Raw genomic sequence first — 19,129 nt, 5'->3', positions numbered from 1 at the left:
GTTCCTTTCTACCACTTTTTCATTATAATGTATTCTGAACTATGAGCAGTACTATTTACTTGTCTACCTAAGATATAGATCCCTTTGTTTGGTTTCATTCAGTACTCACTGTAATAAATTCTCTTAGGCTCTCACAGCTTTGTTCTTTGTTTTGATATAGGCTAATTTACTCTCAAGTGATTTATATAGCTACAGTGTTGTACAACCAGTAAACTGAATGTTTCATTTCCCTTTTCAGCTTGACTTAACCAACTAAATTATGTTCCAAACTGGGTTCTGTGGCATTCTTTTCTACAAATGTCATCATTTGATTTCCCCTATTTTTGGGGAAGGGGAATATGAAATACTAATTTGAAGATTCAAAAAGTTCTTCTCTGAATATGAAGGGATTAACTTAGGGTATATGGAAGAGAGAAAATTGTATATAAGCTATCATTAGTTCTTAAATAAAAACTAAAATTTGTACAGTAATTTACAGTTTACAATGTATTTTTACGTAATTTCCTCATGTGACACTTAATAAGTACAGCTCTAAGTTAGTCATTACTGGAACAACAGACAATTAGAACTACTTACGACTAAAATGTAAGAGTAAACATGCTGGTAAAATCTGTAATTTGGAATTTAGGGTTTCAAGAAAGTTAGCTAAGCTGGCTTACAAGTACTCTTCTGGTGACTAATAAAAATCAAGAGGTGTAAGGCTCAAGTTATCAGGCAATTAACAAAGGAAAAGTCTTTTTATATTTGTAAAGAAAAGTTAGAAAAGCAGAAAAACATGGAAATGAAATACTGATATGAACCTCAGAAGTGATTCTTTTCCTAAAATTTAATTTAAAAAAAAAAGAAATGATTCTTTTTTTATCTGTGCTTCATTTCATAAAACAAATGAAAGAAAACCAACCTACTACAAATCTCAGGAGTTAAGTAACCTAATTTCAATCCAATTTTGTGGGGAGAAAGATCAACTTTCTTACATGTATGAAGATACTTTACTGGAAAAAAACAAAAACAAAAATAAAGAAAACCAATCCTATGCACAGTGCTGTAGACCTAGTTACTGACCCTGCAAAAACACAAAAATGCTGTAAGTAAACAAAGGATACGTAGGTAAAGCAGGGTTATCTGGTATTGTCTGCATCTTTCTGCCAGTCTCTGGGTAGGGGTAAACTGATGATAGTGACTGCTTCTATCAGTCACTATAGGCGCTTCTCTCTTTGTATTTGGCTTGAGAACTGTTTTGTCATTAGACACCTTGAACTACAAGGCAGAACATGGCTTCACAGAATGCCAACTGATTTCCCAGCTCTTGACAAGTCTGATGTACATAAAATACACAACTTTTAAAACTTTTGATGGGAAAGCATCTTTTTTTATATATTTTATCTACTCTTACGTCAAATGATTAGCAACAGTAAATCCCTTTTTGGGAGCAAAAGCATTAATGACATAAATAAATTTAACTTATATACATACAGAGAGGTATAGTCTTCTGGAAAGGAGTCTTCATGTGATGTAGAGGGCAATGAACTTGATTTGTTTTCCTGTGCATTCTGGGTCACAGACGTATGATCTACATGAAAAAATTACAAACTTAACAAGAATACCAAGTTAAAAATCACTCACTGTAAAATCTAAATAGTATCTTTATTGACTAGATATATATATAGCCCTTAAATCTGAAAACATATTAAGATTTCAAGATTGAGTCAAAAAATTAGGTGTCAACATTTTCAAAAACATTAAGAAAATAAGATAGGATAAAATAAAAGACTTAGGATAGAAGAGATTTCTACTGCAGAAACTGTAGTTTGGCCGAACTTTATCTGAATTTTAATCAACCTTTAAAGTGAAACATCAAGTATCCCTATTTCTGCTTGTATTTTACAAAAAACATAACTCTTAAAGGCTCTATTAAGGTCACAAAATGGAAAGTTTATGTATCTTTTGTTTTCTCATTATTCTATTACTATCTATTTTTTGGGGAGAGAGGGAGGTATTTGGGTACCTCTTTTTGTCTTTCCATTTGTATTTTCATATTTCTCTTAGTTTCTCCTATATCTTTCCACACTTAATTTCATCTCATTTCTTGTCTCTTCTTTTTCAACTTCATCTATTCTTTCTAACATGACTCCACTATAGAAATAAGCTATGTATTTAATGAAAAAGTTATAGATTTCCTGCTCTTATTTTGAAAAAAATGGATATGTAGAATATTCTTTGTTTGGTTTTAAAAAATTGTTTTTAATTGTGCTTTTTCCTATGCAGTGGTGGACCTTAAGAAAAAAAGTGATTCTCATCCTGCCTTAGATTATTAACTTGCATTGGTCCTTTAGTGCAGACCACTCTTATTAAAAAGAAAAAAAAAGTTTAAGTAAATAAAAGAATAGTTTAAGTTATAATCCAAGGTCATCCTTGGCTAATTAGAAAGCATAAATAACCCTCTTCAGTTATCCAGGTGAAAAAAGAAGATTTAAAATCTGATAGTTGAAGAGAGCTGAGTAAATAATATAATAACTGATTAAAAATTAAATAAGTTTAACAAGTTAAGAATTTCCCAGCTAATTTCTTTGAATGAGCCATATAAAGCCATATTTACAAATAGGAACAAAACAAATAAATATAAGCATAGTTAGAAATAAGATTTGCTAAAAAACATGGAGATTTTATATTAACCGTTAGATAAGGGGAGAAAGGAGAAATAATAATTTCTTTCAAGAAAACAGTATCCAATTCTTCGTATGGGGATACAGCAGGTATTTACAGAATTATACACAATCAAAGAAAATTAAAGGTAATTAGTGGTTTGGAGAATTCAGGCTGGATCTGGGATGGCTTGTTTTGACCTCAACACCAAGTCCTTTTGTTTCCCCCAGTCTCAATATTCCTTTTAATATAAATACTAACATGAATCTTTATTACTAGAAAGTGTTTAATCCCTACATATGCTAGCAATGTCAATTACATAACTCCCCAATTACTTTTAAAACATTGCTCTACCACTAGCAAACATATACTTTTATTTTGATAAATTTGTTACACTTCAGATGAACTATATAAAAATATGAAACTGTAGTACTCAGTATTTCTACTGATGAAATCATTACTTTAAAAGAACCAAAACAAAAACCCAACCTACTTTCTTTTAGTGGGAAAGATTGTTTCAGAGAGAAAAAAAGAAACAACATTGTTTAGAATTAGTTCCTCTTACCACCTCCTGCATTTAAAAGCTTCTCTCCTGCAAAGCAAATGTAATCCCTTAAGGGTGTGTTGACTCCAAGTGCTATTGAAGGATACTGAGAGAAAGACTGTTTTCTTAAAGAATCTACTCTTCTAAAACTGTACATTAGCTACTGAAATTGAAAATACTTTTGAATAACAAAAGCTTTCTTTAAAATAAACTTGGGACTTCCCTGGCGGTCCAGTGGTTAAGACTCCTCTTTTCCACTGCAGAGGCATGGCTTCAATCCCTAGTCAGGGAACGAAGATCTCGCATGCCTCGGCACAGCAAAAAATAAATACATAAATAAATAAATAAATAAATAAATAAAAACTGATGATGTTAAGCCATTTTTCAGAGATTTAAAACCTTATGGCTCCAAATTATGACAGTTTAAATAATTACAATTTGTTGAAAATATTTACCAATATTAATTAAAATTTAGTAAATGTACCTCCTCAACACTTTAGCAAATTAGTGATAGTCTAAGATTTATAGGATAGTGATTCTGATAAAATAACTTGCTTTTTAATTAAAAAAATTTTTAATTGACGTATAGTTGATCTCTAATGTTGTGTTAGTTTCTGGTGTACAGCAAAGTGATTCAGATATATATATATATATATATATATATATATAAATATATACACACACACGTATTCTTTTTCATATTCTTTTCCATTACGGTTTATTATAGGATATTGAATATAGTTCCCTGTGCTATACAGTAGGACTTGTTTATCTAAAATAACTCTTCAATTTTTCTTTTTATAATCCTGGTACATTATCTTTGTTCAATTACTTCTAAAATAAATTTGTTAGACTCACGGTCTAATAATAATCTAGAAATGAAAAAAATTTCCATCAATTTATCTATACCAGAATGTACCTTTTAGTATTGTTCTTTACACAAAGTATCAATAGGTTTATAGTGGTTTGGAGTCTTGGAATTCTTTTTGCCCTTCTTATAGTAGAAGCGTTTTTGAAGAAGAGATACATTTGTTCATTCCTTCCTGGAGAGGTTTAGTAGAGTATGCATTTCCTATCTCTGGATGTGTAGGACTTTTCATTTACTAGGGAAACTGATTTCCATATATGGAAACTGACTTTTCATTTACTAGGGAAACTGATTTCCATATATGGATCTTACAGTTTTATTTTAAACTGTCTTCAGTTAACGTGACATAATTAAGGCTGGCTTGCTTCAAAGCAAGAAAACAGCAGAGAATATTCTAGATTGGGATTAGAAATGTACATACCCTTTATCAAAGCTGAATTATTATTTATAGTTGCTTCCTTCACTAGAATCATTGCTTGGATGTATTCTGTTAAGGAAAGGAAAAAAGAATGAAAACAATCAGCAGCAGTATCATCTTCACTCAAGATGTCAGCTACTGTACTAGGCAATTTACATACTTTTTCTCATTCAATCTTCACAACTCCTCTAAGAGGTTCTTATGATTATCTACTGAATACATTAAAGACAAAGAAATTAAGGCCTAGTGGTTAAGCTGTTTATTCCAGGTCAATAAGCTAGGAAGTGGTAGAACTGGATTCAAACCTAGATATATCTGATTCATGAAGGAATGAGAAGAAATATTAAAATGAAAAATAGTATTAATTTTGTGGACAAGCACATCATAGATTAATGTCATAAGAACATCCATACAGTATTAAGAATATCCTGGGGAAAAATAAAGGATAGTCGGGGGAGCTTTTGCTTGAAAATCATATGTTCTGATGGAATGAAGGAAATTTCCATATAAAAGTCTATGTTCTACAACCACTTAGGTTGAAGACAAAGAAGCAGAAAATATACTTGGTTGACTGAACTGACTGCCTATGTAGAACGCAAGGTTTGCTTTCTGAAGACTACTAAGGCAAGTTCTGTTTAAAGCAGGCAAAATATATTTATATATTTACTTTTATATTAAAAAAAATAAGTTGCCTCTGAATGATTTGGTAATAGATAATTTCTGTTATATTCTTCTGTATGTACCAAATGTTCTACAATGAGCAGATATTAGTTTTGCAGTACACCCCCCTCACGCCCCCAAACAAAAGATAAAATGAGGGAGAAAAAGGTAGCATGAGATAAATAGAGATAAATTCAGCAGCTATTATTCAAAGTAATCAGCTTCATCCAGTTTTACAAAATGTCCACAGTATGGTAAAAACAAGTTTTTATAGAAGCGGGGCACACACACACACACACACACACACAAAGCAAGTAGAACTGATGTTAGGTTCTTAAAAAACAAAAGAAGTTATTTGACTTTTAAAACGAACAGCAATACTGGAAACAGAATTATACTATATTATCAGTGGGTAATATTCAGCATGAAATGTACTGAACTTTTTTATTGCTTCATACCTTTATTTGTGGCAGATCCATCTTTGATCTTTTGTTTCAGTGACTGCAGCACATTTTGCACTTGTTCAAATATGAAATCCACTTTCCCATCATCTTCTAGCTCCATCCAGAAAGTTTTTGCATCACCTAAAGAAAAAATAAGTGAATAGCCTAAGAACTCAATAGACATAATTTTCCTAAGGCACATGTTATTAAGAATATACTTGGTTTCTAAATAAAAATCAAAATTTAATTGGCCTATTACTTTCCTTGAAGAAAAAGATTTTGGTCACTGTTTCTTTACAACGACCTACAAGCAAAAAATATGAACTGGGTATCTCACTTATTTCTGCTAATTAAAAAAAAAAACGTGTTGAAAACTTTAGTGACACTATTTTTTTTTTAAACTTTAAATGCCTAAACAATTTATTTTTCTTTCTGTGTAGTGACACTATTTCTTGACTGGAAAACAGAAGGAATGACTTCATTCTAGGGGTGGGAGTGGGTGTATTTATAGACACATATTCACTTAAAAAATTTCAAGGACATAACCTCCACTGAGTATGGAAGTGGAGGGTTTCAGAATGAAACATCTCAACAATTGTTGAAATAACTAAATGCCTAACAATAATGCTTTAAAAACTATCTTTGATATTAACTTTTTAATAATTACGTTGACTGAAAGAAAAATGCACAACCTACAAGTTGCACATTATGTTTTATTTGGCAAACTACTGAGTACCACAGCCTGGGAGGCAGCCTCTCAGACAGCTCTGAGGAACTGCTCCGAAGAGGTAAGGGAGGAGCCAGGATATACAGAAGTTTTTTGCTGGGGGGAGTGGGGGCTGGGTGGTGGTGGTAATAAAACATGTAGTCAAACATCAAAAGATTACTGCTAATCACAAAAGACAGACATCTCAGTTTAATGATTTTAGTGCTTTTCTGTGTCTGGGGAGATGCAAGAGTTAGGGCTCATTGAAGTTATTCCTCAGACACGCATCTTAACTATCTAGGACTAGTATCCGGTTTTTCTACACTCTGAATTCCCCTCAGGGCGTGCTGTTGGGGGCGGATGTAGTGGAAGAGGGCTTGATGGCAGGCAATATTCATTGTTTACTGAAATGGCAGGCAACATTTTTTGTTCACAATTACAGGAGGCAAAATAATGTTTAAAGCTTTTATAGATAAAGTTATATAGATAAACCAACATTTCAGATGCCCAGCAAGCTAACACCTTAATCAAAAATTTTCTAGCGAAATCATCCTTTCAAAGCTGAAAACAGAAATACAAGAAATGCAATTAAAATAAATTGGCGAAAGTCAAATCTTACACTATGTTTAAAAGTAACAAAAAATACCTAAAATGTTAAACACAAATTATTTATAAAATATATAAAATTAATGTATAAAATGTTTAAAATGAATAGGGCCTTAAGCAAAGGAGAAACATAACAATAACTGCACTGTAGAAAGGTCACTTGAGAAGCCATTGGGAGGATTAATGAGCAGACAGTGCAGTAAGTTTATAAAAAATACATTTTCCTTAATATTAAAAATTAAACCCAGAACCTCCAAGTTGGTAATGGAGTGAGATTCTTCAAAAGAGACTTAGCACTCAGAGTCCCAACTCTCCCTGGCAGTCATCTAACCAAAGGGGACCTCTGGCTAATTAGGGCTGCTGCTACCATAGAAGCCTCAGGAGGGGTGCTGTTTCCCTGTTAACTCTCTGGCCTGATGTGTACTACACAAGACTAAGCCTCTTTTCCTTTTTCCCCATAGCACAGTTCAGACAAAGGTTTCAACATCTGAAAAAAATGCAATGTGAAAGGACAAAATGAGAAATGATGTTTTAGAGACAGATAGGGGCTGTGACATGGCCTTGAGTACCATGCTAAGCAACTTTATTTTTATATGGAAGGCTATGGGGAGCCACTCAAGAGGTTTAAGCATCTTATTATGTTATTAATTTTGCTTCTTAAAAATATCACTCAAGTGGCAGTGGGAAGAGGGACGAGACAAGAATGATTTCTACATTTCTGACTCAGGCAACCATATGTATAATAACAGTATCCACTGCGATAGGGAGTAAAGGTAGAGAGACAAGTGAGAAATTCAAGCAGGGTGAGTAAACTGGATACACAGGCCCCAGAGTAAGATCTGGTCCAGATATACAAATTTTGGAGTCAACAGCACACAAATTCTTGCTAAAGCCACAGAATAGATGTGGTTAGAGAGAATGTGTAGAATGAGAAGAGGGTCTTCTGTAGAACATCAACATGTAAGTGATTAGTACAAGAAAAAGGAACCATGGAGACTGAGAAGGAATACAGCAGCAGGTACTGGAACTGAAAATCAAATCAGTATACTAATATTGCCCCTACTTGCTTCCAGAAATGAAGAATACCATCTGATAACTCTACTGTCTGTCCAAGCTTGCTCCATTACTTATCTAGATATGACTATTTATTGCAAGAACATAATCATGAAGCAAGAGGTATGGCAGCTTTGTAAAGAAGGAAGACAAGTAAATTGTATAGTTAGACTATATGTCTTCCAATTTCACTTGAGATAGAAAATCTTTGTAAATAGGCAATGCTCATGAATCACACTTATCTGTTCATTTACTAGATGAATATTTATGGAGTGCTTACTAAATACATCAATAATGACCTAGGTATGTGTATATGTATATATCTATATTTCTCCATCCATCCCTTTAAGAGCTTCAGGGCATTGGTCCAGAGAATCTCTGGACACCTTTGAGCCTGTTATCAGCAAAGTGTAGTCTATGAACTCCTGGGAGTTCCCAAATCCTTTCAGACAATACGCTAGGTCAGGCTATTTTAATAGTAATATCAAGACATTATTTGCCTTTTTCTTCCCTATATTGACATTAGCTGATGGTTCAAAAGCACTGGTGAGTACAAATGTTGGAGCCTTAGTGTGAATCAAGGCAGTTGCACCAAACTACTAGTAAGTCATTGTTATTATTTACCACCAATTTCACTTAAGAAGGTCCTTGATAAAGCAACATAAATAATTACCACAGTACAATGGCTGTTTCAAGGAAAAGCACTAGGGAGATTGTTTGAGTTGTAATCTAAACTAGCTGGTTTTTTTTTTTCATAGAAAACCATTTTTCCTTAAAAGAACCACTAATAAAAATTATGGTTTTTTCCAACTTGGGTGTTTGGTACACATTTTCTCAAACATGAATAAAGGGAGCCTATCACTTGAAGGACAAAACTAACAGCATCTGTTGCTAATGATAAATTCAAGCTATCAAGTTTAAATTGAAAATTTAGAAAACTTGCATCTGCCATGGTAAGCTTGAGAGCTTCTCAATAACTAATCACTTTTTGATGAGATTGGTAGCAATATTAACAAATGTAATTTTTAAATACTGTATGATCAAATGTGTCAACATTTGGAAAAATCTGCATAATTCATTGAACCAATGTTTTCCAAGTGGCCAATGCATGATGTTATAAAATCATACATGTGTAAAAGACCCATCAAAGTGCAAGACAAACCAATGGATTTTTAATGTAACATAGTGTAAAAAAAGCTCACTGATATGAATTCAGATTCCACACTATAACTAACCTTGAAGGAATGACTACTTGTTGAGTTTTGTAGTTGTATCAAAGAAAAATATCCACAATTATCTGAGAGGCTATTAAAATATTCTTCCTTTTTCCAACTTCTTGTCTGTGTGAAGCTTCATTTTCTTTACACATTTACACCAAAGCAACATATCACAACAGACTGAATGCAGAAGCAGATCTGAGAATCTCTCTTCTATTAAGCCAACTATTAAAGAGATTTGTAAAAATATAAAACAATGGTTTTCTCACTAATTATTTTCGTTTCAGAAAATAGTTATGTCTCACAAAAATGTAATTTATGTTAACATGTTGGGTTTATTATTTTAAAAAAAATAAGCCAATTACCATTTTTGAAGCTTCTCAGTTTTCTAATACAGTAAATATGAATAGATATTATCCACACAAACAAAAGCTGTTAGGGGTTTTAAATACTTTTAAGAGTATAAAGTAGTCCTGAGACCAAAAGAAAGTTTGAAACCGCTGGCCTAGATAACTGTCCAGTGAAATCAGTACTACAATCTGTAAACAATCCCCGTATTACAAGTATGTTAAAGGGTGGTGAAACTACTCTGTATGATACTGTAGTGGTGTATACATGACATTATGCATTCGTCAAAACCTACAGAACTTGAAAGCACAAAGAGTGAAGCTTAATGTATGCAAATTTTAAAATATCATTTAAGAGATCAGGGATCCCACGAAGGAATGTATACACAACCTCTCTGAAGGGCTAGGTGGAAAAGGTGTTGACCTAAATAACTTTGGAAATAAATGGACTCTGTAAAACTATAGGCAAAAGGAAATTGCACAAGCACTGAGGTGTCACACCTGAGAATAAGTTTATAGTACTTCTGATACTGCTATACATATATACTAGAATTGAGCAATTAAATAAATGGATAACAGATAATGGGAATTTATAGATAAGCAAGGAGAGTAAGCTAGAATAATCCATGTGGTAATGGATTAGAGCCAGAAACATCAGTATAAACTCATGTTTAGCTCAATACAGATACAGATGGTTACATATAGAAATATTTATAGATATGTGTTTATACAATTATATTTATATATACCTTGCTCTGTCAGCTGAGAGGGCCAGAAGCAAGACACCCCAATAACAAATGAATACACCTACTGCCCAGATCTTAGTTTGTAATACCATTCTCCAATAAAAGGAACCAGGAGGGCTCATTTAAGAAATGGCTCATTCTAGGACTATGGCAGGAAATATACAAGATGAGCCTGGAGCATCATATAGTACCAGAAGATAAGGAAGTGCTAAAAACCAAAAACAAAGAACAAAACAAAAACCACCTACATTGATGGGGGTATGTCAAAGGGACAGGAAGCTGACTGAAAGAGCTCCAAATGCCTAATCCTGGGACAATTTGAAGAACAAAATAAAACAGTACTGGATTATAACCCAAAGTATAAACTAAGTATCCATGAATCCATACTGATGTAAATAAATGATTGAATAAATACATATACTGGGGAAAGGAGACAAATCTCCCTTGCAGAAGAATTCTGAATAATTAATGTAAATATTCTGTTCTCAAAGAGGAGGAGCATAAATTCATGTTCCTTAAGTATGGGCTACACATAGTGAATTCCTGTCAAAGAGTATAGTAGAGAAAGGGAGAAAAAAAAGAGTAGTAATTTACAGCGGAGAAGCCACTTAACACTATGTCAGCCAGGTGATCTAGCTCAACATCAACAGGTGAGAAATCATGTTGGTAACATGCACCCTTGATATCATTTTGTAAAACTGACACTTTACCTCTATGGTCTTTCTCCCCAAAATCCACTACCCCAGTCTAATCGCGAGAAAAGAAAAAAATCAGTCAATAAGTCCAATAAAGGGGCATCTTACAAAACACTTGGCTACAAAATCTTACAAAAACAAGGGAAGTCTGAGAAACTGTCATATGCAAAAGGACCCTAAGGAGACATAAGTAAATGTAATGTATCCTGGATGGGATCCTGGAATAGAAAAAGACATCAAGTAAGGAAATAAGAATAAACTATGGACTTCAGTTAATTATAATGGGTCAATAATGGTTCATTAATTGTAACAAATGTACCAGCCAAATGTAAAATTTTAATCATAGGCAGAACTGGGTGCAGAGAATATGGGAACTCTCTGTACTATCAATTTTTCTGTAAATCTGTAAGTTTTCTAAAAAAAATAAAGTGTATTTTTTAAAAGTACATTAAGGTACTGACTTAGTATTACAGATACACAACTAATTATAAAGACAATCAAAATTGTTGCTACATGAGAGTAAATCCTATAAATCCTTAATTCTTTCTAATTCAGAAAAGTTACTTGCACAGAAAAACCTTGAAAATTCCACAATTCAGCTTCATTAAGTAGTCTATATACTTTTAAACATAAAGTTTAACAATGTTTTTTCAACCTACCATTTTTTTCTCCCATCTTTTGGCGTTGTTTACAAACATAAAATTCTTCAAAATTAACTTTATCAAAGAACTGAATCACTTTGATTGTAGAATATAACTGGAATCCAACTGTGGTCTCTATGAAATTTGCAGTACTCAGAGAATCATTATACCACTCTAAACCAAATATTCTTTGATACTTGAATTTTCAAATAGCAATTGTGGTTGAAGAAACTTTCAGAAATGATCACTAGTCCAACTTAATGACAAGTCCATGCATCTTCATCAAGTGAATACTCATAGTCGTATCAGATCACTGACAATATCATTTTAAAAATAAAAACCAACTCCATCTTTCGGTCCATGAATGCATGAAACATTCTGTAAGGAAAACAATAAGGAATGGTGCATATTTGTAAATAATAAAATATATAAGAAAAAAGAGATTGTTATAACAATAGTGCTATCTTTAAAAACAGCATGAACTAGTATGAAAAAAGAATACATATTAACTGGAAAAACATGTAAAATATCAATATTAGGAAAATTACAGAAAAATTAAGAATCACCTACTTAATATATGTTAATTAATATAAACTATCTCCATTTTATAAAACTTTTTAAAACTTTTTAAATGGGGATAATAATGCTAACTACCTCAAAAGATTGTTGTGAGGTTAAGACATAATCACCTAGAATAATACCTGGCACATTACAAAGGACTCAATAAATGCTAGCAATTATTATTATTCTTTCAGTATATATACTTTTAAAACAAAATTTGAATTTTAGTATATATAATTTTTTATAATCTTTCATTGATAATATATCCTGTACTTTCTCTCGTCATTAATGTTTTCCTGTAATATGACTTTTAAGTGGCTGTATAATGTACTTTGGTCAATAATCCATATATTAAATTACACTAAAGAACTGCAATAATTAAAATTTAATAAGTTAATAATTAGTACTATAAATAAACCTCTATAGTGTACATTTAGATTATTTCTATTTTTCCAGTATAATAAATAAGGCTGGAATATATCTTATGCATATCTCTGATTATTTCCTGAAGATATACACCTAGAGGTAGAACTAAAAGGTCAAAAAGAGGTCAGCAATTTTAGTCTCAAGATGTTAGTCAACATATAAATTCTTCTCCCACTGCCACACCAAATCTGAAGAAATGGTAATTTTTTTTGTAATTAAAAATATAAAGTCATGCTGAAAACAAAAAGGGAATTCTCTATAGATTGAGTCTGCACGACCTCTCTGGGGAAAGGAAATAGATGGGAAGTTGCAGAGATAATGCCAACCACAAACACATCACCACGGCAAAAGGAAGAGCAAATCCTCTCAGAGGAGATGAATACACAACCAAGAATCATCAAACATATGAAGAAAGCTATACCATGAAAGAGACTTAACAAGCCCACCAAACTGATGAACTTACATTAAGGAGGAGAATTAATAGAGCATACTGAAAATAATTTTAAAGCAAATATTGTATTTAATATCAAAGAGCTAAAGAAGGAAACCTCATCTATGAAAAAAACATACAATTTTAAAAAGTAACCAATTGGCTATCTTGGATATAAAAACAGTTATTGAATAAACTCAATAGATAGATATAATAGCATAGACTCAGATGAAGAGCCAGTTAGTAAGCTGAGAGACTGAGTTGAGTAATTCACTCAGAACACAGAGCAAAGAAATAAAAGGAGGGATAACTAGAATGAAGAAGAGGCAATAATGACCAAAAAATTCTCAGAACTGGAAAACACATTAGCCTACTAATGTGGCTAGTGCGGGTAAGGGTCCATTGAGCATCAAGCAAGATAAACTTTTTAACACATACCACTAGACAAACCATGGATAAACTTCAGAATATCAAGAAGAAAGACAAAGTCTCAGAAACTTAAAAGGAATGTTTATCAGACTGGTACTCAGACTTCTTATCAGAAATGCCAGATGCAAAATGTTACGGGAAAATAAGTCCGAATCCAGAATACTATTTCAGCCAAGGTATCTTTCAATAGTGGCGGGGGTGGGGGGGGTGGGGGGGGGAGGGGGGCGGCAGCGGGAAGGCTTTTACAGACACTCAAAGACTCTCTGAAAGAAATAAAGAAGTACTTCATGAATAAAAACTAACGTAGAAGGAAGTACTGAGGTAAAAGAAGCAAAAGTGAGCAAATAAATGAGTAAAACACATTAATGCTAGATAAATACAGATTAAAAATGGGTTTTAATGACAAATGAAACCAAAATGCTAGAAGATATAACCATAGGAAATTTATATTCTTTTTTGAAGGAGGGATGGAAGAGGATTCTTGCAAGATCTGAGAAAATAAAGTAGAAGCATACTAAGTTCTTCGTAGGGAGGATATCAATACAAACGAAATGTAGACTTTGTTAGGAAAATATAAATTTAATAATTGTGTTAAAAATGTAAAAGTAGGGACTTCCCTGGTGGTCCAGTGGTAAAGAATCCGCCTTACAATACAGGGGACGTGGGTTCGATCCCTGGTCAGAAAACTAAGATCCCACATGCCGCGGGGCACCTAAGCCCGCTCGCCGCAACTACTCAGCTCGCGCTCCTCCACTAGAGCCCGCGCACCCTGGAGTGTGCAAGCCACAGCTAAAGAAGCCCGCGCAAGACAACGAAGAGCCCGCGCGCCGCAACTAAGACTGACGCAGCCGAAAATAAATAAAATTTAAAAATAATAAATAAATCTTTAGAAAAAAATGTAAAAGTAATCTATGAAAAAGAAAACAGAACAAAGAAAACTTGGGGCAAACCAATTAAAATGAGAAATGGAAAAATATAAGATATAAAAGATACAATGGGAAGCAAGGTAAATAAGACGACAAGAAAAAGGCCAATTATGTTAATAATCACAAAAAAGGTGAATGTGTTAAGTCTTACTTATTAAAGGACAGACTCTCAGATTAAATTGCAAGCAAAACCTAGCTATATTTTAAAATAAGAGACTCACTTAAATCTCACAAAATGTCATCAAAAGGTTGAAATGAAGGGATGTGAAAAAAAGACATACCAGCAAATACAGGAAGAAACATTCATATCAAACAAAATAAAAGTTAATATGAAAACCAATAAAAGAGACAAATATTTTACACTGACAGAACAATTCACCATGAATATCTAATTGAACTTACTGACTAAATACCAATTAGGCTCAAGAAAAAAAGAAAAAAAAAAAAACAATTAGAGGGATAAGTACGAAAAGGAAATTAAAACAATTAAAGATCTTACCAGAGCTGCATGCCACACATCCCCATCTCTCACTCCCAGTATACCAGGTCCAAAAAGTTTTATAGATGAATTCTACAAAACTTTCAAGGAATGGATAATTTCCATAGTATACAAACTGTTCAAGAGCAGAAATAATATGGGAGGCTACTCAACATTTTTTTGAGGTTACTGTGACCTTGACGCATAAGAAAAGAAACTCAAGGCCAAACGCACTTCTTGGTATAGAAGCAAATATAGTAAGTAAAAACATGCAGCAGTAGAGTAAAAGTATGTTACCAAAGTATGGTTTATACCAGGAATACCCAAAAAGTTTAGCATTGTAAAGTTACTCAATGTAAATTTCTACATTAACAGATAAATAGAGGAAAACTAGCATCTTAAATACAGAAAGACACACAAAAGAATTTCAATAAAAGTCAACAACTATTCTGGGGCGGGCGGGGGAAGAGGAGGGACTCTTGCAAACTAGGAATAAAAGAGAATTTCTTTAACCAGATAAAGACTACCTACCAAAACAAAGAAGTAAATATCATATTCAACGAGGAAACATCAGAAGCATTTTCGTTACAGTCAGGCACCAGATGGGGACACTTGCCACCAGTGGAAGTTTGGTACTGGAAGTCTTAGAGAAATACAGTAAAATAAAAAGAGACCTAAAGATTGTAAAGAAGAGAAAAATATAACTGAAAACTAACAAACTTAAAATTTTAACTTAAAGTTAAAAGCCAATCAAAGAGTTGGGAGAAAATGCTTGTAAAATTTTTTAACAATAACAAAAAGTGGATATAGCCACAGACTCTAAAGAAATTTTTAAAAATTATACAGGATACACAGTAACCAGGACGCATAAAGAACTCCTCAAATCATTAAGAAAAAGATAATTCAATAGAAAAATGGGCAATTTTAAAAAAGAAATTATAGAAACATATATATTATAGGTCAATAAACATATGAATAGATACTGCAGTTTTACTGGTAATCAGAGAATGAAAAAAATTTTTAAATGAGTATAATTTTCATCCATCAGATGGACAAAAAGTACAAAGATAGTATCTCATGTTGATCTAGATTGTAGGGAAATTGAACTGTCATAGACTACTTTGTAGGATGTGTAAATTAGTAGAAGTATTTTGGAGGCAAATTTGGCAATACCTATTAAAATTAAAAATGTTCATAACTTAAAACCAAGCAATTCCACTTTTAGGTATATATTCTTGAGAAACAGCACGTGTGCACAGCAAAACAAATACAAGGATATCCCTGCAGCACTGTTTGAAAGGTGAAAAACTGAACAACCTAATGTTCATCAAGAGGAGAATGGTAAATAAAATGCGCTACATAGTACATATCAAGCAAAATATAATTTAACATGAAAATCGATAAATGAGACAAAGAAATATTTTGCATTAACAGAACAATTCAGTAATACATTGGAACACTATCGAGCAGGTGAAAGAAACGAGCTGTAAATAACATAACAAGCTATAAAATAACACGTTTACACTGCAAAAACAGTCAAGTGAATAAAATTACAAAATTATATAGTATGATACCATTTGGTTTTTAGAATTACAAATGCATATATGCACCTACAGAGAATATGTGAGTGTTAAAAAGGACTTAAAGGCTCTGCATCAAAGTCTTGAGTGTGGAATGGGGGGAGAAGGGGGTAGGTAATTCAGGGATTGTGGATTGTGCTCTTTATCTGTAAGGTTCTAATTTCATAAAAGGAAAATGTAAAAATGCACTAATTTAAAAATTAAGTATATAACTTTCAAAAAGGGACTGTCTATTTTAAAGCCTTCTGGAGCATACTGCCGAACTGCCTTCCAGAAATGTTCTACCAATTTATACCTCCACCTGTAGCATATAAGCACACTCAGTAATAGCTTCGTTTTAAAGAAAGCTCTCACCTGTGTTGTTCATACCTTCTGAAAATTTAAAAGTAACTGAACTTACAAAATTAAAACATGTTTACTGAAGAAAATTTGCAAAATATAGCAAAGCATAGAGAAGAAAATTTAAATCACTCATAATCTCATCATCCAGAGACAACCAGTGTTATTTGAGAGTGTAACAGGATTTTAAAATTTGCTCATATTTTTTCCCCTTCTTTTTCATTTTGGCAGAAAAATAGTCTGTTTCGCTTCAATTTATGGTTCCTTTTCGTTTTTACAAATAGGCTCTTAGGAAACTGTGACCATTTCCTCTCTGTTATGTTTTGTGATGACAGTAAGGAACATTTATTGCGTATAAACCATGTGACAGGCAGGCTTCTAAATACTTCACGTGTTCGTATTAATGTGCCTAACAATCATGTGGGATAAATTAGCATGCCCGTTTTCCTCACAAGGAAGCTAAAGCTGCCACACTGTAAGTGGCAGAGAACAACTAAGGAACCAAGCAGCCTGGTTTTTGAGCCCGTTTTTTGATTATTCCAATCTACCGCCTCATTAATACATGCAGAACTTACTGCAGGTTTCCACCTACCGAAGAGCACAATTACATACTGTTCCTTATTTTATTTTACTACCTGTTGGGGATAATTCCTTATTGGATTGTGGTTAACGAGAGTCAGGAGCTCTTAGGATCTGACCTCAACTCCGTGATCCTGGGTAAATGATTTTACTTATTTAGGGTTTTTGTGGTCTTACCTGTGAAATGGGTCAGTGGTTAAACCATCAAATTCTGCTTCTGGATTTTGGACTGCAGTCCACTCCCCGCAGCCCCTTTTACAGCCTCAGGTTCCCCAGCTGCTTAGTAATCACCTCACATGAAGATGTGCACCGGGTGACAAGAGACTGGAATGCGGGTTGAGAACTCAGTGCGCCCGCAGTCCCTTCTCCAGCCCGGGACTGCACGTGGGTGAAAGAAGGGAGGTGACAAGGGCTGGGATCCACGCGGCCGAGAGCTTCGCCGCGTTCCCGGGTGCTGGGCCGAAAGAGCCGTCGGGAGGGCCAACCACGGCCGTGCCTCGGTTACACCGGCTCGACTGCGGTTTCCACGCCGCCCGCCAGACCGGAGGGCTGCGCTCCTCCCGCTCCGTTGGCGAGGCTGGGTTCCCCCGCGGGTCGGACTCCTCTCCCACTGCACGCCACCGAGACCCCACGGCCCCAGGTGCCCTCTGGCCGGGAAGTACTTCACCATTTACTAGCCCTCACCTCAGCGAAAACAGTCCCGCCTCGCTTCAGCCGGGACGGAGGACCGCCCAATCTCTGACGTCCAGGCCTACCTAACGCGAACCCGAAATGGGAGGAGTCGGACACTGAAGGTTCCCACCACCTGGCCCGGAGCCCATTGGCTGCACACCCACTGGGTCCACGCCTCAGAACTTCCGCGCGCGTACCGTCGGCAACGCGGCAGCGCCGGAGCGCGCCGTCTCCCGATTGGCTGTCAGAACTCTCGGGTTGTCTCGCGCTCTCTGGCTGGACCAATGGGGATATCCGCAGTCGAGAGGACGGCATCGCTGGAGTGGTGGCTCAGCTGTTTCCTCTGGTAGGTGGTTGGAGCCATCTTGGGTGTGTCTGGGACTGGGCTGCTTGGCGGTTGAAAGCGTACTTAGCAGCTCAAGATGTAGAGGTGTTCTGAGGGAGCGGTGGAGGAGAGGAAGGGCCTGAGGAAACAGACCTGGCGCCTTCTTACTTTCCTGAAAGGGAAAGGTTTTCCTGGTCTGAGTCTCAGCCCTGGCTAGGAAGAGCGATAAATGGTGGCGGTGATGGGGATCGTAGGCTTTGGTTGGTTTGTTATTGTCGGGGCTTGGCGAGGACTCTGATGCCTTAACAGTGATCCCTTGGGTTTCAGGGAAGTATTCCAATAATCTTTGTCTCGAAAAGATTCTGACCATCAACCCTCTTTACTGACAAAGGAGGTTGGCTGATGGACTTCCTGATTCAGAAAGGAACACTGCTGGTAATGGAAGGGGACAGGGGGAGATACCTCACGACTGTCCTCAGATTCGAAAGAGACGTCTTCATTTTCTCTCGTTTGCGAGGGAGTGACTGCTAAAGTGTTTGCCCTACTCGGTAGTTAACCTCTGACTAAGGCCCTCCTTTGGTAGAAGTGAGCGTCAGGTTCTGCGTTAGGGCAGTTTTATTCATTAGTGTACAGCCAGCATTCCTGCAGTGATCTTTTTTTAAAAGCAAGAAAGTGGTTGATCTTTGCAGAAGCAGTGGAAATGAAGGAAGAATTTTGTCAAATTTTGGTTTTCCTTGTTACAATCTGCTGAAGATTTAGGAATCTCCGGGTTTGCCTTGGCATCCTTGCTTGCTTCG

General features: G+C 34.9%; 2 protein-coding genes across 7 annotated transcripts in view; one reads left to right on the top strand and one right to left on the bottom strand.

The window, feature by feature from the left end:
* SETDB2 (SET domain bifurcated histone lysine methyltransferase 2) overlaps positions 1 to 18,095 on the bottom strand; it is an 82,826-nt gene extending 64,731 nt beyond the window's left edge. For 3 of the 4 annotated variants that reach the window (XM_061170593.1, XM_061170588.1, XM_061170589.1), the window contains exons 1-4: positions 11,606 to 11,788; positions 5,592 to 5,717; positions 4,477 to 4,542; positions 1,474 to 1,570 (exon numbers count right to left, since the gene is read on the bottom strand). In XM_061170593.1, coding sequence (XP_061026576.1) covers positions 1,474 to 1,570; positions 4,477 to 4,542; positions 5,592 to 5,717; positions 11,606 to 11,621 — 305 coding nt within the window. In that variant the 5' untranslated portion in view covers positions 11,622 to 11,788. Of the gene's footprint in view, positions 1 to 1,473; positions 1,571 to 4,476; positions 4,543 to 5,591; positions 5,718 to 11,605; positions 11,789 to 17,512 lie in introns of those variants that run through there. The other variant, XM_061170590.1, reaches the window with a different exon arrangement.
* A 146-nt stretch (positions 18,096 to 18,241) lies between these two features.
* CAB39L (calcium binding protein 39 like) overlaps positions 18,242 to 19,129 on the top strand; it is a 95,089-nt gene continuing 94,201 nt past the window's right edge. For all 3 annotated transcript variants that reach the window (XM_061170667.1, XM_061170666.1, XM_061170665.1), the window contains exon 1: positions 18,242 to 18,353. The gene's annotated coding sequence lies outside the window, so the exon portion shown is untranslated. The remainder of the gene's footprint in view (positions 18,354 to 19,129) is intronic.

The sequence above is a fragment of the Eubalaena glacialis genome, chromosome 16 (assembly GCF_028564815.1).
Source record: "Eubalaena glacialis isolate mEubGla1 chromosome 16, mEubGla1.1.hap2.+ XY, whole genome shotgun sequence".
NCBI classification, from domain to species: domain Eukaryota; kingdom Metazoa; phylum Chordata; class Mammalia; order Artiodactyla; family Balaenidae; genus Eubalaena; species Eubalaena glacialis.
Note: the sequence above shows the minus strand (reverse complement) of the source record. Positions and strands in the feature narration are given on the sequence as shown.